Here is a 24,589-nt window from a genome sequence, read left to right on the forward strand (position 1 = left end):
ATCATTTTTGTCACATTGAGAGTTTACTTTCATGAGTAATTTCAGGAAACCAGCTTTATTTTGCCTCTCCTTCCTAAAAGAAAAAAAAAAATCTGAGTTATTTCATTTCCTTACTACTTAGAAGTCTAGTTCAAAAGGCAACATTCCTCAGGGTAGAAGTATTGCTGTTAACTCCTCAGTGGAAATAAAATTGTGTAGCAGAAAGATGAAGAAGCTGTGAAGTTTCACTGAAGAGCAGGGCCAACATTGGGTTTCCTGGGGCCCATTTGTCAATTTCCAATTTTATAAGCGTGTCATGGGAGCAGAGGGAGAGCGGCAGGTTACGGAGAGGAGTTTCCTGTCATTACTGACAAAATTTTTCTTTGACAGATGCTTAGAGGTCTCAGAAAAGAGAAAGCAGAGTGGGTAGGCTTAAGTACAGATTCCAGCATGAGTTTGAATTAGGACGTCATCCAAGTTATGGGGTTACATCTCCGTGCTGGGATCTTTGTGACTCTGGGGTTCAGGAAAGCTTTGTTAATCGTGGAATTCGAGTAACGCTGGCTTACCTAATTTTTTTTAGGTCTCATAAAAAATACTCTGTTAATTAACTAAGGTGTTTTTTTTTTTTTTTTTTTTTGAATTCCTAAAAGGAGAAGGCCAGTTTAAAGTGGTTTAAGCACACACACTCCAATCGATTGATTTTAATTCCCGAGAAGTCTAGAGGCATCATGTTTCAAGTATGTCTCGTTTTAGGGATTCCAACACTGTCGTTAGAGCTTCCTCCTTTCTCTCCATCTTACGGATCTGCTTGCTCATTTGTTAAGTTCATGCTAACTCAGTTTGCCTCTTCATGGTGACCCCTTGAAGTTCTAGACTTACATATTCCAGTTCAAGAAAAAGAGCACCCCTTCTCTGATCATTCTGGCAACAGTCTTAGGATTAGCTTTGTGTGGGTCGCATGCTTTTCCTTGAGCCAGTCACCATAGCCATGGGGATTTGCTACTCTGACTGGCTGGGCCTGGGCCGTGCCCTCCATGAAGTACAGGGCAGCGTTATCTCTGCCTGAAACACGTGGGCTGAACCCGTAGGACCTAAGCTGCATGAAAGTAGGTGTTTTTATTTTGTCAGGTTTGCTCGCTGCTGTAACCTTAGCAGTTAGAACCGTATCTACTGCATGGTCATGCACACCAGAAGTTCTGTTTAATGAAGGAATTAGCATGTAGAAATGTTGATTCCCCAAGAAAAATTGTGGGGCTGGTACCAGATAAGGAGACATCCTTGCCAGGCTATAACAGATGTTTCTCCATGTGGATGCAGAGCGATGGCAGTAATAATATTAGCTCTTGTCACACTCTGAACTCAGCTTACACCTAGCTCTAGAATAGGAAATGATCCTCCTGAATTGACGCGGAGCTTCATAACAGCATGATGAATAGATGTAGAAGTGATGGCAAAGTCTTGGGGCCCCGTCCAACCACCAGAAATCCAGGAGAGGCAGAACCACTTCTGTACTGAAGAGTCTCAGGGTTACTGGCATTTGCTTATCCAGTCCTCATTCATTTTGCTTATGTCGTGCACTGTAATGTTCGTGGCCTTGAGAAGAGCAACTTGCACATAGCAGATGCTCGATGGATATTTAGTTAACGAATGGGTGAATGGGTTAATGAATCAGACATTTATTGAGTACTCTTACATGCCAGGTTTTGTGAAAGGTACTGGAGGTTCGGAAAATTTAAAAATGAAAGGGAGGTGCAAAGCAAAACGACAGTGAGGTGCCACTTCATACCTACTTGGATGGCCATCTTAAGAAAGACACAAAAATGAGTGTTGGGGAGGTTGTGGAGAAATTGGAACCTTCATACACTGCTGATGGGAATGTAAACTGGTGCAGCTGCTTTGGACAGCAGTCTACAAGTCCTCAAAGGTCAAGTGTATTTCATTATATAACCAGCAATATAATATAAATATAATTGGCCGTTCTGCTCCTGAATGTACACCCAGAAGAATTAAAAACATATGTTCACACAAAAGCTTGTACATGAATGTTTGTAGCAGCATTATTTGTAATAGCTAAAATGTAGAAACAACCCAAATGTTCGTTAACTGGTAAATAGATAAATGAAATATGGTCTGTTGATGCAATGGATTATGATTTGGCCATAAAAAGAAATAAAGCAGTGATACATACTACAACATGGATGAACCCCGACACGCTAAGTGAGGAAAGCCAGTCACAAAAGACCACGTGTCATATGATTCTGTTTATGTGAACTGTCTAGAAGAGGCAAGGCTATAAGGACAGAAAGTAGATTAGTGGTTGGCTGGGGCGGGGCGGGGGGGTGAAGGAATAGAGGGTGACTGCTGAGTGGAGGGTTTCTTTTTGGGCTGATAACAGAATTCTGCCATTAGATTGTAGTGATGTATGTACAACTCTGTGAATTTGCTAAACACCCCTGAATTGTACATTGAAAGTGAGCTTTGTGACATGTAAATTATATCTCAATAAAACTATCCTAAAAAATGAACAAAAGAGTCACCACCCTCAGGGACTTACAGTTTGGAAGGAGAGATAGACATCTCAGTTGACATTTACAGTATAGAATAGAAGTACTGATACGAACAGCCTGTTACATCCTAGCGGAGAGGGAAGGCAGCCATCATTGTGTATAGGAATCAGAGAAAGGCTAAAGGAACCGTGTTTTGAAGGATTTATAAAGGAGCTTTCAGGCGGGGGTCTAGGGTGGGGCTAGGAGAGAGGAGGACAAAGAACATTCCAGGCCAGAGGAAACAGACTCTGTGCAGAGGGGGAACTTGAGAAGGGGTTGGCATTGTCAGGAAGGTAGATTGTGGCTGTGGTGTAGAAAACATGGGGAGGTGCGGTGGCAAGAGATGGGACTGGAAGGGCAGATTTGAGACCAGCATAGGAGAATTTGAGGTGGCTTGTGTAGAGTGAGCTGAATTTGAACAGTAGGGAGCCAGTAGATGTTTTTAAGCAGGAGGGCTATGTGATCAGTTTGTTCTTAGAATGATACAGGGCAAAATGTGTCAGAGTAGACTGCAGAGCCTTTACGCTTAGAGATTTAGAAGGAACTGGTAAGTGATGATGAGGGCCTGAAAGCAGGTGTGGAGGAGGTGGGAAGGGGAAACCCGATTTCCTGGAGAAACACTTCCAGGAAAATGGGCAGAATGCAGTAGGTGAGAAACTCATGGAGGGCTGTTTCAGTGTTTCCAGTCTGGAAAATGTGGAGTAGCAATGTCTTGAATCCTCACTTAGGGCCTAACCCATGTGTTGGTGGATTTAGCTCCGTCCACACACCACCGCCCCCCCCCCCCCCAAATTAAAGGGAATATTAGACAAACTAGTTTTTGATCTCGAATCTATAGTAAAATCAGGCAAAGATAAATGGAAGTGCCTTGAATGGCACTGACTTTTGAGTCTCAGTATGGTGTTAGTATCGGGGAAAGCAGGCTAAAATGTCCTACATGTAGAACAGATAGAGCAAAAGGTAGGTGCGAGAGAGTGGTCCTAGGATAGAAGAGGAACATAGTCATCTTTTCACGTTTATATCCACAGAGCGCTAGTTTTTCTCCATAATTTTTAACATTTATATTACTATCGTGTTGCTGTTTCCCATCATACGTGATTCTCTTCTGTTCATTGTTACTACTGATGCAGGTGGTAAATACGAGGAAGAGAGGAAACAGAGGAAGGCCCGGAAATAGGTACCGGGGGTCACAGTGGTGACCGGAGCGCTGTGCCGTGTGCACGAGAGCCTCAGCTGGGCCTGAATGCTGTTCAGACCAAAGCACGTACAACTCTGAGCTAGTAGGATGACAGCTGATGAGAAATCATGTCTGGCAGAGAAGTATACCAGTCTGTTCTGGGTCACAAAACAGACTTTTGACTCTAAATAGCCTTTTTTCTTTAGAGAGTTACAGCAGAATTGAGCACGAATTTTCTTGAGCCAAGACTGAGGAGCAAAATAAGTTGGTCTGGATAGAATATTGAAATATTTTAAGATTCATTCATTCATTTATTCATTCATTTATTTTGAGAGCGAGATAGGGAGTGAGCAGGGGAGGGTCAGAGAGAGGGAGACAGAATCCCAAGCAGGCTCTGCACTGTCAGCACAGAGCCCGACACGGGGCTTGATCTCACCAACTGTGAGATCATGACCTGAGCTGAAATCAAGAGTTGGACACTTAAGTGACGGAGCTGCCCAGGTGCCCCTAAAAGATTTTATTTTAAATCATGCTTAGCTGTTACATGGGATAAAAGCTTGAGTAAAGATAGGCTTCTAATGTAAACATTTCTTGAGATGTTAACAAAACACTTGGTTGTTTTTTTGGGTTTGTTTTTTTTTTTTTCATTTTATTCGATGATTCCATAAACTTCTGAGTACCTACTGTGTACTACACTGCTGTTCTGGTTGCTGGAAGTCTAAAGCAGGGTGGATGATGCTATATAGAGACAAGTTGATGAGGGTTTGGGAGTGTAGGAGAAGGAGCCCTTGAATCTGCCTGGAGGAGCAAGAAGATGCTTCACAAATAGGTGATAGCTACCTTGAATCTTAAAGGTAAAGTAGAATTTTTCCAGACAGGAGGGAAGGATGCCGAGAATGTGTGCAAGGACAAGGAACATGGCGGGCGTGACCAGAGTGTTTCAAGTGCCTCTGAAATCATTAACTTGGATATATGTCATCTTTTTCTTCCAAGCCTCTCACTTCCTTGTTCCAGTGGTTCTAAGCCTTGGCTGTACATTGGAGTCACCCAGAGAACATTTTATTATCCCCACTGTGCCCATTCCCAGACTGATTGAATCATGGCCTTTGAGGGTGTCTTTAGGGGTGGGCTTAGTCTTTTTTTAACAAAGTTTGTTTGTTTGTTTGTTTGTTTATCGTGTGAGAGAGAGGTGAGAGTTGCACACACACGTGAGCACAAGACTGGGGGAGGGGCAGGGAGAGAGGGAGAAAGAATCCCGAGCAGGCTCTACGCTGTCAGTGCAGAGCCTCATGCAGAGCTCGATCCCATGAACTGTGAGATCATGACCTGAGAAGAACTCCAGAGTCAGATGCTCAACCAACTGAGCCACCCAAGTGCCCCTAGCCTTCTGTATGTTTTAAAAGCTCCCCAAGGGTTGCGTGCGGCTGGGGTTGAGAACATTTCCTTGTTCCTGTGACTCCTGTTCCCTGACCTTTTGGAGATCTCTGATTCCTCCGCCTTTTCCTCCCAGCTCTCCTCCCTCTTCCCAACTCTATTCCCTGCCCTGTCTGGGCCACACCCAGAGAGCATTCCTCATCTGCTCACTTCCCCACTCCTGCCACCTTGATCACATCCCCCTCTGTGACTGTTTCTTTGTTTTTCCCTCCCATTCTCTAGGTTGCCTTTTCATTTTGTTGATGGTTTCCTTTGTTGTGCAGAAGATTTGGGGGTTGATGTAGTCCCACTTGTTTAGTTTTGTTTTTGTTGCTTCACTTTTGGTGTCAAATCCAAAAAACCATTGTCAAGACCCATGTCAAGGAGCTTACTGCCTGTTTTCTTCTAGGAGTTTTATGGTTTTAGATTCAAGTCTTTAATCCAGTTTGAGTTAATGTTTGTATATGGGATAAGGTCATGGTCCAGGTTCATTCTTTTGCATGTGGCCGTCCAGTTTTCCCAACACCATTGTATTGAAGAGACTGTCCTTTCCCAATTGCTTATTCTTGGCTCCTTTGTTATAAGTTAACAAAGTTGACCATAGATGCATGGGTTTATTTCTGGGCTCTCTGGTCTGTTCCATTGATCTGTGTGTCTGTTCTTATGCCATCAAACCTCAAATTTCTTTTAGAAAGTCACCAACTCTGTGTTTCTCCCGCGTGACTTTTCTGGACTCTTGTTTCTCTCCTTATGTCCCCTACCCTGCTTCCCCTCAGGGGAAGACTTTACTTTCACAGAGAAAATTGAGGCTGTCAGTTTTGCTTTTCCTCGGTTTTATGTCACTGCAATAGTATATGGGCCTGTCCCCATCCTTACTCCCTTTCCTTCCTTCTCATGTGAAGAAGTATCCCTTGTCTTGGCCAAGGCTGACTCTCACATCCGCTGTGGTCCTTCCTCTTGTCACCTGGATTCTGTCTTTTTCGTCTGTTTCTCTTCTGTGTTTCCACTTTTCCCTTCTCGGCTGGCCTCTGTGTTTCTAGCTTATAAGCAATAAAACATCACTAAGAATCTAATCTTTAAAAAACAAAAACTCCTTTCTGTAACCCCATGAACCAGAGCTGTTGCTTTGGTTCATCTGCTGGTGTAAAGTCACTGAGGTCTCTGTGGAGGACAAAGGATCAGATAAGAAGGGAGTCATTCTTCATAGAGTGAGAAACGTGAAACCTTAGGAATTCTTGATGATGAATTTTATTCCCTTCCAGTCTGAGAAACCTTTCTTTCTTCCTAGCAAGAGACACATGGAATAAATCACAGATGGTATGAACAATATTTGAGATAAATGCAACTGTCAGGTAGTTTCCTAGGAGTCCTGCAAGGGCACATGGTGACTGCAAACAGCTGAGTCTGTGTTTTAATTCAGTGGAATATATTCAGACTCCTTTGGGAGCTCTAACGCATCAGTAGCCAAGGGCTCAGCGCTACCTTATTAGTAATAGTTTTATGTGTGTGTACATTCTCCAGCAACTGGGCCATTTCTCCAAAATTTCTGTTTAGTACAAACACTAAGCCCAGGTCAAAAATATTCACGAAGATATTAGCAAACTACAACGGCGATTTGATTTTTCCAGGCATCCAGAACACAATTTCTAAACATGGTTGAGAAAAATTACCTTAGATGTATGGGTACATCATTGAACGGTAACCTTTCAGGTTAACTAAGAAAGCTGGAGCCCCAGAGGATTTTTCAGCAACTTTTTTTGTTGTTGTTGCCCAAAGGAACTGCAGAATAGAAATGCGGTGTAAATGTTTAGAAGGGCATGATTTTTAAGGTTGTGAAAAATGAAGACCAGTCACCGACAGAAAATGCTTTTATATGAATTCAAGAGGGAGATTCTAAGTAAAATTTGGACCCTCTGACCTCTCAGCTTTTCTATAAATTGGATTTCGTGTGTCTACATTAAGGCTTTTATTTGTTCCTATTTAATGTATGAGTGAACAGTGAAAATAAAGAGGAAAATGAGTCAATTCTATAAGGAGGTATGCAATGGAAGCATTAATTCTTTCAATTTTTTATATAAAAATGTCTGCTTACTCTGTATGCTAAGCAGTTTAATCCTGCCAGGCAGCTAATGACTAGTTTTCTTTTTTTCCAGCTGACTCAGGTGTAGACACTTTGGCAGTGTTTATGGCCAGCAGCGGAACCACAGACATCACGAATCGGAACAGTCCAGCCACACCACCAAATACCCTTAATCTCCGTTCCTCCCACAATGAACTGTTGAATGCTGAAATAAAACACACGGAAACCAAGAACAGCACACCCCCCAAATGCAGGAAAAAATATGCACTAACTAACATCCAGGTGGCAATGGGCCTCTCCGACCCAGCTGCACAGCCTCTGCTGGGAAACGGCTCTGCCAACATCAAGCTGGTGAAAAATGGCGAGAACCAGCTCCGGAAGGCTGCAGAACAAGGGCAGCAGGACCCCAACAAAAATGTCAGCCCCACTGCAGTCATCAACATAACTTCTGAGAAGTTAGAGGGCAAAGAGCCCCACCCACACGATTCCTCAGGCTGTGAAATTTTACCCTCCCAACCCAGGAGAACCAAGAGCTTCCTAAATTACTATGCAGACCTGGAAACCTCAACTAGAGAATTAGAGCAGAACTTAGGCAACGAGCACGGGGGTGTGGAAGAGAAGCCCCAGCCGGGCCAGGACCAGGCCTCCACCGTCATCGGGAATGGCGAAGCACTCCCACAGAAACCAAACAAAGCCCAGTTCAGCCCCGAAGATGGTCAAGTGGCCACCGTGTCATCCAGCCCAGAGACCAAGAAAGATCATCCCAAAACGGGGGCCAAAACCGACTGCGCCCTGCACCGGATTCAGAACCTGGCACCGAGCGATGAGGAGTCCAGCTGGACGACACTGTCCCAGGACAGTGCCTCACCCAGTTCCCCGGATGAAACAGGTACCGCCGGGAAGGGTACAGGCTGTGGTGACACTTTCTTTTGGTGTTTTCAGTTGTTGATGGAATTAATCTCTAGTCAGACCGAGAAAAGTCATTTGCGGGCGGAAAAGAACATCAGCCTCTTGGGGTAAAATTAGGCAGTTGGTGTGCAAAATATTGCTAGATTTCTCAATGGTTTCATTTCAGTTCTTACGTAAGTTGTTTGACCTGGTAAGCATTTTTGTAAGAGAAATGGGTCCTTGGTGTTAAGCATAGTAAAACATCATCTGTTTAGAAATCATACCGCCTGTGCGTAGATGAACTATTTCTATGTGCTGTCTAGAAATGCTGGGTTTTGTTAAGCAAAATAATAAAAGAAATGCAGTTGCAGGGGACAGTGTATAACCTAATTATAAAAACCAACTATTTTAAAGTTCTTGGAACTTATTTAAGCTCGAACTAATGAAAAGTTAGAGGTTTAAAAAATTTAAAAGCCTATTCATTATAGACATTTCCCTTTGACCTTTACTGGGAAACATTTTATTAGCCTTGTTCATGTGATGTTTTAAAGTAAGAAGGTGGTGGTGTTTGTTGTTGTTGTTTTTAGATATTCAGAAGTTCAGGATTTGAACTAGTCTAATTGAGACCAGTCTTTCTTGACTTTTGTCTATATCTGTAACATCTTAGGGCTTGTCAGAGAGTCACAATTGGGACAGAAATGAACAGGGTTCTAAAAGCCAGCTACTTTCCATCATCTTCTCATAGCTTCCCCATTACACTGATTTTAAGATTAAAACATGTGGAGCATTTGGAGGCTCTCAGTTGATTAAGCACCTGACTTTGGCTTAGGCCATGAACTCATGGTTCATGAGTTCAAGCCCCACATCAGGCTCTCTGCTGTCAGCACGGATCCTCTGTTCCCCTCTCTCTCTGCCCCTGCCCTGCTCGCACACTCTCTCTCAAAAATAAATAAAACATTAAAAACAACAACAACACGTGGAGCACTTTGTTGGAGCTAAATTCAATATAAATAAGCACTCACAAAGGCTTCTTTCTCTAACATAACCCTGCAGCCCGGCAACTATCCTAGTGGGTTCCAAGATTACCTTAACGTGCTGTAAATATAACAGATAGTGCCACCACGGAAGGAAATAACATTTTTGCAACCTATAAGGCACAGAAATTACAAGGACTGTAGATAAGGAAAAGAGAAGGAGACAGTGAAGACATTAACTTGTTTTAAAAAAAAAGTGTTTTTGAAGTGCCCTTTAAAATTGCAGTGCTTTAAATGATGGATTTCATGAGCCTGCTGTAGCTGGATATGGCATTAGGGAGGTTGAGATGAGTCCATTTCGTCTCCTGAATGTCTGGACCTGCACATTACTGGAAGCATAATTATGTCTGGTAATGTTACTGAGTTCACAGCTATTACTTTTTACCCATTGAGAGGATTCATATCCTATCGCTGATAGACACTGTCACCTGCTAGTGTTTGAATCTACATAAAGGACTCCTTGAGTATCTCCTATCCAAACTCCACTTCCTGTTTTCAGTGGCCAATAAGGCCCACCTCGGCGGCCTTTTCTGCTGCTCTTCCAGGCACGGCACTTTCTGTTGTAGGCAAATGTTAAGTGTTAATGGTATTAAATGAACAGTAAAGTCTCCACGGTTCCTCACTCTAGACCCTTTCTCCAGCAATGGCCACCATCTTTTTGTTTTAAGCATGTACTTTCAGAAAGCATTTTAGGCATATACCCACATTTATAATAAATTTAAAATTTACCCATATTGTATGATAATGGTATTTTTAAAGATCTTTAAAAGATATATCCTAACATACAATAGTATGCTATGATATAATATAAACTAATATAAATAATATTGTGTATGGGATTTTCTCCAAAATAATTGAGGTAGGGATAAAAAGAAGAAACAGAATTGACCATAAGCTGATAAATGTTAAAGATTGGTACATAAGGGTTTATTATTCTGTTGTCTCTAATTTTGTGTCTTTAAAATTCTCATAATAAAAAGTTAAAACCAGAAAAAAATTACTTACATTAGGCAGTTTTATGAATGATTTGCTTTTTCTTCTTAGATATATTTTGTAGAGTCGTGCATGTGAGGACATGCCATTTTTCTACCTCAGATTTTTAAAGTGTCGGGCGTGCTATTCCACCATATTCAAGCTCCAGTGGTTTATTTAATGATTCCCTCACTGCTGAGTATTTGGATTATTTCTGTCCACAGAAATAATTTCTGTCCACTCTGTTGAGTGCTGGTGTCAGCGAGGGCCTGTGGAGCTCACGAAATCCAAGCTGAACACGCGCACTCTGTTCCATCTGCGCTGACTCTCTCCAGGAAACCTTTCTGGGGTCCCCTCTGCTCGCCACTCATCTGCTCAGGTCCTGGCATTACTTTCTGTTGTGTTTCTGTGTAGAGCCCATTGCAGTGCTTGGCACATAGTGTAAACTTGGTTAGAGCTTTCTGACACAGTGAAGGGATACATTCATTTTTCTCTCTTAAAGTCAGTTTTGAAGGCCTTCAAAAAAATTTTTTTTCGAGAGTGAGTGAGCGTGTGTACGTGTGCACATGTGAGCAAGAGAGGGGCAGAGGGAGAGGGAGAGAATCTTAAAAACAGGCTCCGTGCCCAGCCTGGAGCCCGTCTTGAGGCTCGATTCCACAACCCTGGGATCATGACCTGAGCCGAAATCAAGAGTTGGTTGCTCAACCACTGAGCCACCAGGCTTCCCAAGACCTTCAAATGTTAAAGGAAGATTGATAATATGGTGATGCCCCTAATAAGCGGCTAAGGATAGACATTTTGAATCAAATATGCTCAAAAGAATGTGTTGCGACTCTAAAGCAGCGAGATTGAGTTTTTTAAAAACATGCTGGAACCAAAAGCGTGCCGTGGTTCAACGTATGGTCACTTTGGGGTCTCTGCACAGAGTTCAGCATGGTGCATTGTCTCCAAGCATTAGTATCAATAGTTTGCGGGAATACTTTTGGAATTTCCTCATAGCCAGTTGTGAACTTCTACTGAAAAGAAACCTCTTTACTTCATGATCTGAGTTTCAGGTAGTGAGCACTACATAAATTAGTGAGTAAAATAAAATAAACGATTTTTCACAATTTGTATTTCTTATGATTCCATCGGTCCAGTGAAACATAGTGTTTACCGTGATCACAATCAGTTTTAAATTAAACATTGCCTGTTTCACTTACAATGGTAAATTCAGTGTTCCTTATATATGGTTCGTATAATATATACATGTTTTTGTATGTAACAAACACAAATACTATTGAAAGAAAAGAAGAAATAAGAGCAAATATTTTGTAAGATACTAGTTGCCAGGTATATGTATTTGCTCATCTGCTGTGTGTTAAGTAAATACTCATCACAGTGGTGTGTGTTTTGTGACTAAATCATGACACAAGTATCTTTGGATTGTAGACTGTGCTTTGGGGAGCCTAGAAAAAGAGAACAGACTCGTTTCTGCCTCTTAGGGGCATTCTTTTCCAAGTTAGACTCCTATTTATAAAGTAAAATGCACTGCCTAACCCAGAAATTGACTACTTTCTTATTCCTCCTGTGGAGTCTGTCCTCTGAGAAAACAAGAGCCTATTAGGAAAAAGAAAAGCATCTGTGATATTACTGAGTTTCATAGGAGTTTACAAAAGTTCAAAAGCATGCCTTGACTCCCATTCTAAAAGAAAGGGTTGCATCATTTTGGTACTTGAAGGTGAGAATTTGTAATCCATTAGCATTTTGCCAGAAATACATTTCCGTCCATGGTCCCAGGTAAGTAGGTTGACTCAGATAAATACAGCCTGGTCATATTGTGTGTAGTTACCTGGTGTTTTATGTTTGTTTCATGAACAGTTTTGAAATATATGACATTTTGATCCAGTTTGGTACAGGTTTCAGTAACTTGATACCAACATTTAACTTAGGTCTAATTCGGGCTTAATAAAATTGAAGATACAGAGTATGAAACTAGGTGGATCTTGTGGAATAGCCATGCCAAAAGATGGTTTGTTACTAATGTGTGCAAAGGCAGGATATACACGGAGAAAACAAACTCTAGATGGTGGGACCTTGGGCCTAATGCTTCATTAACTCCTCACTGAAAATTTCATCCCAGCTTGGTTACAGACAGGCAGTTCACATAGACTTTCATGTGTAAAGTGGGGGTGATAGCAGGGTCAGGCTTACACCAACCATGACATTAAGTGATAGCATTTTCAAATGACTCTTAGAACAATGTCTGGCATACTGCAAGAGTTTAATAAATATTAGTGTTTATTATTATTAGCGATTACCATTACCACTTTAGCAATGGAATATAAAAATTTGCTTCTTCCTTAATTATGAATTACCTATGTTTTGGACTCTGATTTTGCTTAGAACTTTCTGTACCCTAAGGGCGGGGATTGGGTTGTCTTCATCTTTGCATTTGTATTGTCAGTGCCCGAAATATAGCAGGTGAACTTAGTAAATCAGTAATGATTAACTGAATAAAGCCGGACACCATCCTCATATCCCGAAATGGCCCTGATTTATTCAGTAAATCATTTGGTGTTATAGCGTAATCAATGTCTGATTTTGATGTTAGGTACATATTTTATAACTTAATTGATGATGTTGCCTCGTAATAGGTGAGGCTGGAAAACCAGTTATTAGGAAAGGCACAGGGAAATCCTCTGGGCCTACCATGTGCCCATAGAACCTTGTTCGTGGCACTTTCTCGTACCCAGGTGGCCATGATGGGACTTGAATCAACGTCTTCAGACACAGCATCCAGTGTTTTTCCACTGTACCAACCACAGTCTTGAGACGTAGGTATGTGACCTCCAGAGCCTGAATATATGAGATTTAATCTTCTTAAACTGGATATGTGTGGAGTAGTCATCTTGAGAATCTGGGAAATGGAAAATTGTATTTTAGAGGGTCTTTCCATTCTTACAAACAACGGAGATTTTGTTCAAATGTTGTCTCCTGTGTGAAACCTTTCAAGTCCCTCTGAGTTATTGAAAGCCCTTTCTCCGTACACCGGAGACATGTTTTCAGATTTCTTTTATCACGTTCCCCTGAAGAGTTTGTAACCTTACTTGAAACTTTCACAGACATAGAGTCCTGTGAAAGCAGGAGCCAGCTCCTCATGACGTGTGGATGTGAACCTCTTCAAAGAGAACGTAACACATAGTAAAAGTCTGCATGAATGTTATCTGTTTGCTGCGTGGATAGCTGGAGCTGGATGATAAACATGTATGCTCTCTGAGGTTTGCTTTATCAATGAGCACATCTACAGAAACAGAAAAAGTAAGCGCAGCTTGTAAACCATCATTGTGAAGAGTACCCGGATAGGCTGATTCTTATTTATATTCTAAGCTCCTGGGAGGGATGGAGTATTGGGGCCAGTCACTCAGTCTACCACAAACATTGCTCATATCTGAGTCCATGGGTCTGCGAGTCAGAAAGGCCAGTGCCAAGGAAAGAGGCCACTTCGATTTCACTTGCTGTTCCACTTGGCCTGGTGCTACAAATTGATCCGTGTCGCTGGAGAGTTTGAATCCTTTGATGTCACACGTTGATTGGTTTCCAGTGAGAGGCCAGCAAAGTGGACCTCTGTTGCAAGCTGGTTAGTGGGCAAGGGGGAAAGCCGAGGCACAAACCGAATTATGTCAGCATAATTGGCAGCACTTATCTCTGGCCTTAGCTTAAGAGTGATAGAACTTTGGATAAGTTTATACTATGAATGCTTTCAGAAACTTCTTTTAAATTTTTTTTTTTTTAACGTTTATTTATTTTTGAGACAGAGAGAGACAGAGCATGAACGGGGGAGGGTCAGAGAGAGGGAGACATAGAATCTGAAACAGGCTCCAGGCTCTGAGCTGTCAACACAGAGCCCGACACGGGGCTCGAACTCACGGACCGAGAGATCATGACCTGAGCCGAAGTCAACCGCTTACCCGACCAAGCCACCCAGGCGCCCCAGAAACTTCTTTTAAGTATTCATTCTGTGTCACTTGTTTTCTGGTAATTTCAACTATAAATGATTTTTAAATTGCTTTTCAAAAGCTCCCATCCCTTGAAAATATAATTCCAGGATATAGGAGAGGCCTAGCTTTCAGCTGGTTTGCCCTGTTGGATTACTTTTAATCTCTTAAATATCCTTGGGTGATTCACTAGGCTTCCTGTCTTGTCTTCTCAGTTGAGAGTTCCATGATGTGACAGGAGGAATTCAGGAAGACAGATGTGAGATGTTTCCAGAATAGCTCGGACACACTGTGTTCTGGGGTAAATGGTGTGATTTCCAAATTAGACTTTGTACCTTGGGGTAAGATATAGAAATTTTTTTTTATCTCATCCCATGAACTTAGGGAAGAAAGTGATTTTGCTCAATTAAGTATTTTTGGAAAGTTCTAGACAAAAAAAAAAAAAAAGAAAGAAAAAGTATTCACTTGAATATGCAAGATAGTTTTTGGTTGCTCTTTCATGATAAAGTGTTATACTTCAGGGGGTTGCCTGGGTGGCTCAGTTGGTTAAGTGCCCGACTTCAGCCCAGGTCCTGATCTCGAGATTCGTGAGTTCGAGCCCTGTGTGGGGCTCTGTGCTGACAACTCAGAGCCTGGAGCCCGTTTTGGATTCTGTGTCTCCCTCTTTCTCTGCTCCCCCCCCCCCCCCCCACTTATGCTCTGTCTCTGTCTGTCTCTTTCTCAAAAACTAAACATTAAAAAAAATTTTTAAGTATTATACTTCAGGAAACAAAAAGATAAATACAATGAAATGAGTGGTAGCAAAAGCCTAACCGTCGCAGTGAGCACAAGACAGTGGATACATGCCAAAGGACCAGGAAGGACTGTGAGAGGCCAGGGTGCTGTGGGATAGAGGGAGGGTGTTCTACCTGCCAGGAGGAGGAAACTTCAGTTGATAGGGATGCCCTATCAACTGGCTCCCTCTCCAGTTGATAGGGATGTGGAAGTTCAGGTACTTAAATTTACCTGTGCTGGGGACTGAATAGACATCAGATGGAGATCCGAGCAGGGCATTGACCCTAGAAGTGTTAAAAAGTAAAGAGTCTCTCTTTTTATTTATTTTTTCTTTTCTTTTCTTTTTAATTAATTGCTAAAGAAGTTTAACTTGTGATTTTTTCACACTTTTTTTGTTTTTTTTTTTAGAGAGAGCGTGTATGTGTCTATGTGCAAGAGAGTAGGGGAGGGGCAGAGAGAGGGGAAGAGAGACTCTCAAGCAGGGTCCATACCTGCATGTAACCTGACCTAGGGCTTGATCTTATGACCCTGAGATGATGACCTGAGCTGAAATTGAGAGTCAGATGCTTAACCCACTGAGCCACCCAGGCGCCCCTTTCCCCACTCTGCTTTGCTTTATTAGCATTTTGAAAATAAAATTTATTTTTTTAGTTCGGCAAGTTATTTAGCTTCTGGGGAGAGTGTAGTGTGAACGGGGTGGCTGCTTAGGAAGAGAAGGGGTGGAGTCCTCTAGCTGTCCTGTGGAAGGTGCTCCCAGCGGTGCCAGGTGATGCCCTAGTGCCCTTGATGGAGGGTATGCAGCCACTAAGATTGTGATTCAGTGGAACCATAGAGATAAAAATATTACTGGCGGCTTGAAAATTTCTGGCCAAATTTCATCATGAACTGTCTGCCCAGACTCATTATCCTCACAGAAGAACCTTATATTATATGTCATAGAGAGGCTTATGATTTTAAAAGCCAAGATGTTGCAGAAACATCCATAGTCAGTAAGCTGAACTTACCCACATCCATGGGGAACTGAAATAGATCTGCAACCTTACCTTGATTTTCACTGAGCAGTATTATCTATGTAAGTTAGCAAACAGCTTAAGGGTTTGTGAATTTGCTCATCATGGTTTTGTTCATTAGTTCATCCATTTTATTTTGTTACTTCACGTATACATACATATACCGATCATTTAAAAAAAAATGTTTATTTTTGAGAGGCCGGGGAGGGGTGCGGTAGGAGGGGGGGGTGGATAGAGGATCTGAAGCAGGCTCCACACTGACAGCAGAGAGCCCGATACAGGGCTCAAACTCGAGAACAGTGAGATCATGACCTGAGCTGAAGTCAGATGCTCAACTGGCTCAGCCACCCAGGTGCCCCACAGTTTTTAGCAACGTCTTCTGTGTTCTGTGATAGGTGCCTGAGACCTCGAAATAAGTTAGAACCAGTCTGTGAGTGCAAATAGCTCCCATACAGTTTCTCATCCCCATGGTCGCAGCCCTCACCATATGAAGAGTGCCTTTTACATGTGTCTGTGTGTTCTTTGTTTCATCTTGTATATGTCAGTACCTCAGCAAGCGTAAAGAGATACAGCCTATCCCAGATCAGGCCCTGCCCAGATCCTAGGCAGCCTAAATTTACAAGCAAAAAAGAAAAGATGTTTAGATGTTTTATTAGTTTCTTAGGGCCGGTGTAACAAATTAACAAATTGCCACATACTTGGTGGCTTAAAACAACAGAAATTTATTCTCATGGTTTGAAAAGTCCAGAATCAAAGTGTCAGCAGGTCAGGCTGCTTTTGAGGGCTCCTTCTGAAGGTCCCTTCTTGCCTCTCCCAAGCTTCCCACGGTTCCTGGCAGAGCTTGGAATTCTTTGGCTTATAGCTGTGGTACTGCAGTCTGTGCCTACGTCTTCCCATGGCCTTCTTCTTAGGACACCAGTCATTGGGTTTAGGGCCCTCCCTAATCCAGTATGACCTTATCTTAGGCTGATTATATCTGCAAAGGTTATTTTCAAATAAGGTCACATGCTGAGGTTCTGAGAGGGTATGGATTGGGGGGTGGGTGGGAGGGGGGAACTACTCAACACCAGTACAGATATCTTCACAGGTAATTTTTTAATACATGCAGCACAGAGGAGATGTGAGGATATTTTTTTTTTTTTTTAATTTTTTTTTTCAATGTTTATTTATTTTTGGGACAGAGAGAGACAGAGCATGAACGGGGGAGGGGCAGAGAGAGAGGGAGACACAGAATCGGAAACAGGCTCCAGGCTCTGAGCCATCAGCCCAGAGCCCGACGCGGGGCTCGAACTCACAGACCGCGAGACCGTGACCTGGCTGAAGTCGGACGCTTAACCGACTGCGCCACCCAGGCGCCCCAGATGTGAGGATATTTGCAGGAATTATCATGTTCAGATTTTTCAAGAAGGAGATCTTACATTTGCAGGTATTGTGAGAACTGATAAGTGATCAAACTATGCTGCCAGGGGGACCTCAAGATGGTTTGGGGTTCCTTCGTCCAAATTCTTCACTGTAGAGATAAGGAAACCTATGTGTGGAACTGACCCTGGGGAATCTGAAATCATAAAACCAACTGAGACAGGGAATAAGTGTGGAAAGGACAGGAAAACACGACAAAGACATAGTTCAGCTTCAAATTTAGCAATGTGGCTGAGCTCTGAGGGTAGGACAGTTCAGGGAATGTGGCATATGGAGATGGAATTATTCCTTTGGATCAAAGCCTAAGAACAGACAGGGATATTGGTAATAGCCATGTTTTTCTTACCTGTGTTTGAGAGACATTGCTCACCAAACACACAGGATCTTCGTGGGAGCTATGCAGAATATAATAGAAAGAGATACGACTTTAAGACAATGCAAAGGTAATAGGATGCCATGAAATCTTCAGAAGTCACAGATGGGCAGTGCTGGAGAATGTACAGACAACCCTCAGACAGGTTTTGTCCTGTAAACAATGTTTTAGAAAACTTTGAATTAGAAGCCAGTGCCTAGAAATTGGGAGCTTTCATTACTTAAAAACATGGGTTTCTCATTTTTCTTGTAAATGCAGGAATCTCACAACACTGGGCTCAAATGCCCAAGAGGCAACAGTCAGTGGCAGCCGTTGAGATGGGTCCTGTCCTTCCTAGCTTGAGGCACTGGACTTGGGGACCCCGGCTGTATGTGTCAGTGGACTCAGCTGCCACATACACATGAAACTATTAAGGTAGAATTAACTAGCGGAATGTTGGTCTTGCCAGGTAGGGCTGCATGCTGGTGCCATAGAAGCAACGTCCTGGGATCATAGTCATTCTGGTGTCAGTACCATGCCTTCTGCTAGAATTACAAAGTGTGACATGAACTGTTAAGCAAAACATGCTTGAAATTTCCAAAGACGTCTTTAGATGACTTCTCAGTGTTCTCCATCTGTTAATCTGGTTAGAGGAGGGGAAACATTAGCTTTTCAAAAGCTAGGATGTGGGTGGTTCATAAATTTTGTGCCTCACGTCTGACCCAGTTAATGTACGCAGTTTGCTCTCGTAAATGTGAAGGTAGTTAATGATTACCCTTATAATTTATATACTGTATTTCCCTATTATTAAAACCCTTAGATGCAAAACAGTGAAATAAGATCTTCATATTCAAACACTTCACTGGAAAAGTCAAGTCATTTGACTATTAGAAAATCGTATGTGGTCAGCAGTCCACACGGAATGGTCAGAAAGCAAGAGAACGGGGTGACCCCCCCACTCCGAAACATTTCTCTTGGTACCTAAGAGGGGAGGTGATATTTGTTGTTTGAGCTTTCGTGTTTTCTTTTTGTTTAACTTTCCATAGATTTTCTCTTGAATATGATTGAATTTAATCGTGGAAAGCATTCTTGCTTAGTATCGTTAGGGACATTGTTAGTTGATTGCTCTCCTTCGGTGTTATTTGAAGAAGTCTTCACATTGAACTGAATTGGTACATCTGAAATATGATAAGGGTGGATCTCCATCCTGTAAATGGCTTGTTTGTTGCCAGGACACTTTTTCTCATATAAATGATAGTGTATGGTGAAGGTTATATAAGGTCTACAAGATGGCTGGCTCATGAAAGCATATTTAATCCCTAATAGGCATGTAGAGTAGTATTAATAGAACCACAGAACCTTTTCTTGGAATGTTCTAAAGAAAATGTGGTCATAGCTCCACGTGGAGTTGTCAGAAAGTGAGAGAGTGGAGATGACCCCAACTCCAAATCGTTGGGTAGGGACTGATGGGAGGTGTAGCAAGGGAAGTTCAGGGGCTGGACATGGGAAGAGACCTGATGATGGAAGTCTCCGGGAGCACTTCTCAGACATGGACAGACTCTCCAGTTCTTACTTTGCTCTTCTGTATTTGTTCCAAGTGTGTGTCCTTTGGGGAGACCTCTGACCAACATTTCCTTTGATCCCTTGCTCACCGTGGACAAGGGAGACATTCCATGACCTCCTGCCCTTCATTTCTTTACCCAGAACAAGCATCAGCTTCTTTCAGGATTTCCAGGTGGCTGTCACCTTTTTAGTTCATGTCTTATCCCTCTGTCCCCTGATGACTTTTCTTCTGTGTGTTACAGAGCAACAGCCCTGAGTCAGAGAAGGGACTCCATATATAATATATCAGAGAGAAGCATTTTCACCTCAGGTCTATTATATCTTCAACGGAGTTAAGGATTATTGGATTTGTAAAATCTAGGTGGTTGATTTTTAGGATACCCTTAGTCAGGTTGATAGGTTTCCTTACTCCACTTAACATACTTTCAGTCCAGTGAATGCCTACTGAGTTCCTAGACGTGCAAGGAACTGAGCTATTGCTCTGGGTGAATCCCAGATTGAGACGTAATCTTTCCCTCAGAGAACTCACAGCCTCCTTCCTCAAGATTCTTTTAAATCTCTTCATCCATATCCTGGCATTCATCACTTCCTGGGTGTTAGAGGAATATATCCTAGCTCATCCCACTTAATCACTTACTTAACCTCTGAGCCGCAGCTTTCTTATCCCTAAAGTGGGAATAATAATAGTAGAACCTATCTCATTAGATTGTTACATAAAGCCCTTGGCACAAGCCAGGCCCACAGAAAGCGTGTTTTGAAATGTTAGCTGTCATCATCATTATTATCTTATCTTTGCTGTGAGGTGGGAAGCTTCTTCAGGATATAGTCTGTTTTGCTTTTGTTGTTCTGTTAATTCCCAGAGTTCGTACAACAGGTGTGCATGTTTCAGTGAATGACTGTTATAAAAAGTAAATTGTATTTTTTTAAGTTTTTATTTAAATCCTGGTTAGTTAACATATAGTATAATATTAATTCCAAGTATATAATACAATGATTCAACACTTCCATCCAGCACCTGGTGCTCATCACAACAAGTGGACTCCTTACTAGCAGTATAACAAATTTAAGGTAACGATTTACTTCCAGGAAATTCACAATAATTAGGGCGATGCATAAATCCTCTGCTTTGCTTTTGTTTTTTGTTTTTTGTTTTTTTTAAATCCTCGGCTTTTCAAATGTGAGTATGCAGGAAGATCTCCTGGGGATCTTGTTGAAATGCAGATTCTAATTCCGTGGGTCTGGGCTGGCGCCTGAGATTCTGCATGTTTTAAAGAAAATTTTTAATTGTGGATATTCTACATTTGTAACGAGCTCTTTCAAGTGATATTGCTAGTGCTTGACCACAGTTCGAGAGGTAACACTGGACTGCAGGCTGCAGAAGGAAGGGGATACCAGGTAGAGTTTTGCCAAGTATGGAGAACAGAACAGATAAGGGTCATGAAGTTCCAGATAAGGCGTTTCTGCATGGAGGCAAAAGGACAGAATTGAAAGATAAATGGGGTTCAGGGAGGAAAAGAAGTGGTGGACAGTAAAAAAAAAAAGAACCTGGAAGAAAACAGAAGAGATTCTCTAAGGCAGTGTCCTCAAACTTTTTTGGTCTCAAAGACCCCTTTCACATGTCGAGAAATTATTGAGAGCCCCAAAGATCTTTTTTTTCATGTAGATTATATCTCTCAATACTTATTGTATTAAAGATTTTAATGGAGATTATGTTTTAAAAGTTATTCATTTAAAAAAGAATAGCAAAGTCATTATTTGACAAAATAGAATACGTTTTGTGAAACCAACCAGTTTTTTCAAAGCCAACAGCAATTTAGTGAGAAGAGTGATATTGTTTTATTTATTTGAAAATCTCCTGTATGGTTTAATTGAAGGCAGCTGGATTCTCTTATCTGCTTCTACCTTTCCTGTGTCTCCATAAATTGTTTTGGCTGAAGTAGATGAAGAAAATCCTGCCAGTCTCATACACATATGTAGCTGGAAAAGAGAGGAATATTTTAATAGCTTTTTCAGGCAATTGCAAGTATTCTTTTTTGATGTTATACCCAAACTCGATAATCGGTAGTCTCTTAAAGGTTGGTTACACTGTGGAATCTGAAACCACAATAGTAAACTTTTTTGTATTGTTACATTAAAATCCGTTGGTATGTCATGCATTTTGAATGGATATTTTACCCATACATAATTTTGTAACATCACGGATTAGTGATTTGGAAAATATTGGTTCAATGAGTTGTGTAGATCTTGCAAATGTTGACACATTTCATTATACGGTAGGAAAACAGTACGTTCGGTAATCTCACTCCCTATCTCATCAGAGAAGTCAGTAATTATTGGGAAGCTGTCAAGCTTTCAGTGGCAGATACAAGTTTTCCAAAATTCTAATTTTTGCTTGAAAGCTCACATTTTATCATTGGCAACAAAACTGTCAGTTGTTTTCCTTGAAGTGACAGGCTCACCTCATTCATTTCTGAGAAAATGTCTGCCTGATACCCAAATTTGAATAACCACGGTTTGTCTGTCAGTCGTTCTTTCGAGAAGAAAGTATATTCTACGTGCTTTTTCCTTCAAACAGCGGTCATGCCTCCATCTACAGAAGAAGTGCCTTATGCACACTTACATTGAAAAGATACACTCAAGGATTGAGGCTTAATGAAATTAATAATTTTTACTGCTTCAACAAGGAATTCTTAGGTGAAATTAGCATCGTTTTCAGTGGGAGTGTATAGTATAGTTACAGTAATTACTAGTACAATTTGTGCCAAACAGTACCATTTTCTTGCTTCATGCTGAAGAGACAGCAATTTTAGCCATTATTTTTTGTGCCCTATCAGTTAAATGTCAACACAGTGGAAAAGGCTGTAAATAACATCTTAGAATTATGAAAGTGATTTCTTTCTTTCTTTCTTTCTTTCTTTCTTTCTTTCTTTCTTTCTTTCTTTCTTTCTTTCTTTCATGTTTATTTACTTTTGAGAGACAGAGACAGGGCGTGAGAGGGCAGAGAGAGAGGTAGACACAGAATCCAAAGCAGGCTCCAGGCTCTGAGCTGTCAGCACAGAGCCCGACGTGGGGCTCGAACTCATGAGCTGTGAGATCATGACCTGAGCTGAAGTTTGCCACCCAGGCACCCTGCACGTGGAATTTTTTATTTTATTTTATTTTATTTTATTTTATTTTATTTTATTTTATTTATGTATTTATTTAAATTTTTCAATGTTTATTTCTGAGACAGAGAGAGGCAGAGCATGAGTGGGGGAGGGGCAGAAAGAGAGGGAGACACAGAATCCGAAGCAGGCTCCAGGCTCTAAGCTGTCAGCACAGAGCCCGACGCGGGGCTCAAACCCACAGACCGTGAGATCATGACCTGAGCCAAAGTCGGACGCTTAACCGACTGAGCCACCCAGGTGCCCCAGAATTAGGAAAGTAATTTCGACCTCAGAGCCCCACCCCCCTGAAACTCTCTAGGAATTTGCTCTCAGTGTGGGGATCAGTGCTTCCAGCAATTTGGTTGGAGAGGAGTCTATGAAGGGTAATTATGGGAGAGGTCAGATAGATAGATGAAGACCAGATTGGAGAATGCTAATGCTCAGTTGTGAACGTACTTTTGTTGGTGAAGAATGGTTCGGTGGTTATGAGAAAGGAGCGTCATTTGTAAGGTGGAGTTTGAAGAAAGTGTCCCTGACATTGGTGCCTAACATGAGTTGCAGGGGCAAAGGAGGCAGGCAGTTTTGAGAATCTGCCAGCAAAATCTGTTTGAGATGATGAAGATCAGAGGAGACTGGTAGCTCTAAAAATATAAGTGGAGGAAAGGCATGTCTAGGATTTGGCAATTGGTTGGATACGCGTGGTAAGGGAGAGAGTAGAATCAAAGATGTGAGCGTTTCAGTTTGAAGACTTAAGAAAATGAGGGGTTTTCAGAAATAATGAAGTTAGGAGCAGGAACTAGGTTTTGAAGGAGGAGGATGTTTTTGATTTTGGATGTGTGGGTTTGAGATAACGTGCAAATAGCCAGGGGGTGATGTCCTGAAGCAAAAGTGTGGCTCTACTCCAACACCAAATTCTTCCATAGTGTCTGGGACTTTTATATGAGCTTTTGATGTGTTGTGGTTCTAACCATATGTGACTTTAGATGGGTGATGGGGTCAGGATGGAGTGGGGACATGGGTGGCCTAACCCGGTTGGGTGGTATTAGAGGGTTGCCTAAAAACACCAGTGACACAGTTATGATGGTTGGAACCAGTCTGCTCTTTCGTCCCGTTTTAAATCTGACATGTGCATTCCATTTCTCTAAAGTTTACTTATCTGTAGTAAAGAGAAAGGGCCACATTTAGAAAGACAAGCATACTCTTCTACTCACAAGCTGACATTGACATGGGCTTTTCACTTACCTCTGCCAAATAAGACACTCAACAGACTTTACCTGGGGCATGCGTGACCTGGGTCTACCTGCCAGACTGCAAACCAGACTTTAAAAGCAGATCCTGCTTCTTAGGGATGAGCTCATTAGTCAAGTTCACGAGACTAAAATACTATAGACAAAGTATCAGTTGATTAATTTGTGATGAGAATGATCACTCTCCCAGGTAATGGATTTGTTGACATGACACAGCCAGTGCACAGTCTCAGTGCTAACATATTATTTCTCAACCAGAAGTCATTATCACATGGCCTGATTTACCCTAAATTTCATGACTAGGCATTCCCTCCTTCTAGAGAGATAGGAAACCCAGGCATATGCAGAAGGTTGCTTGGGGAACATGGTTCTACCAAAGCGGAGGTTAGGGAAATCAAATGTTTGAACAGCCTGATGCATCCTGTACTTCCCCTGGGGATGGTGCTATCGGGGACCTAGAATCCTTGAGGGGTGCATTGGCCAAGATTACCTCTTCTTTGGAATTTGAATCTGTGATCTGCTTTTTCTAAGCTACCTAGTTTTCTGATTGGCACACTCTTTGTTGAGGTACAGTAATATTTTCTGCTGAGTTAAAGATCAGTCATTGCTACCACCCTGATCTGTTGTTTACCTATTCAGAACACTTCTGACACTAAATGTATGGGTTTACACACCAGACAGTTCTCCAGTTCTCTGCAGACACCAGCTGGACATCAGTCCTGATCCTCAGTACCCAGAGTTAACACATACCCCAGAGGTTAAGGGCTCTGTCCCATAAGACTGCCCCCTACTTCAGATGCCAATCACAAGTAGTGTGTCAACAGGTTGCCCACAGTTCTGTCCAACTTGACTACAAATCAGTTTTCAGTACCCTCTCCTCCAAATGATAGTTCACTATCATGATTCATAGAACTCGGGGGAACACTTTACATTTACTGGCTTATTATAAATTATAAAGGATACAAATGGACAGCCAGATGAAGAGGTATGTAGGGTAAGACCTGAAAGA

At 41.9% G+C, this 24,589-nt stretch overlaps 1 protein-coding gene across 26 annotated transcripts in view; it reads left to right on the forward strand.

The window, feature by feature from the left end:
- Positions 1-24,589, forward strand: part of APBB2 (amyloid beta precursor protein binding family B member 2) — a 382,870-nt gene that overhangs the window by 185,658 nt on the left and 172,623 nt on the right. For all 26 annotated transcript variants that reach the window (XM_045474262.1, XM_045474245.1, XM_045474241.1 and 23 more), the window contains one exon: positions 7,272-8,087. In XM_045474262.1, the coding sequence (XP_045330218.1) occupies positions 7,272-8,087 (816 nt within the window). The remainder of the gene's footprint in view (positions 1-7,271; positions 8,088-24,589) is intronic.

Source organism: Leopardus geoffroyi, chromosome B1 (genome assembly GCF_018350155.1).
Source record: "Leopardus geoffroyi isolate Oge1 chromosome B1, O.geoffroyi_Oge1_pat1.0, whole genome shotgun sequence".
NCBI lineage: Eukaryota > Metazoa > Chordata > Mammalia > Carnivora > Felidae > Leopardus > Leopardus geoffroyi.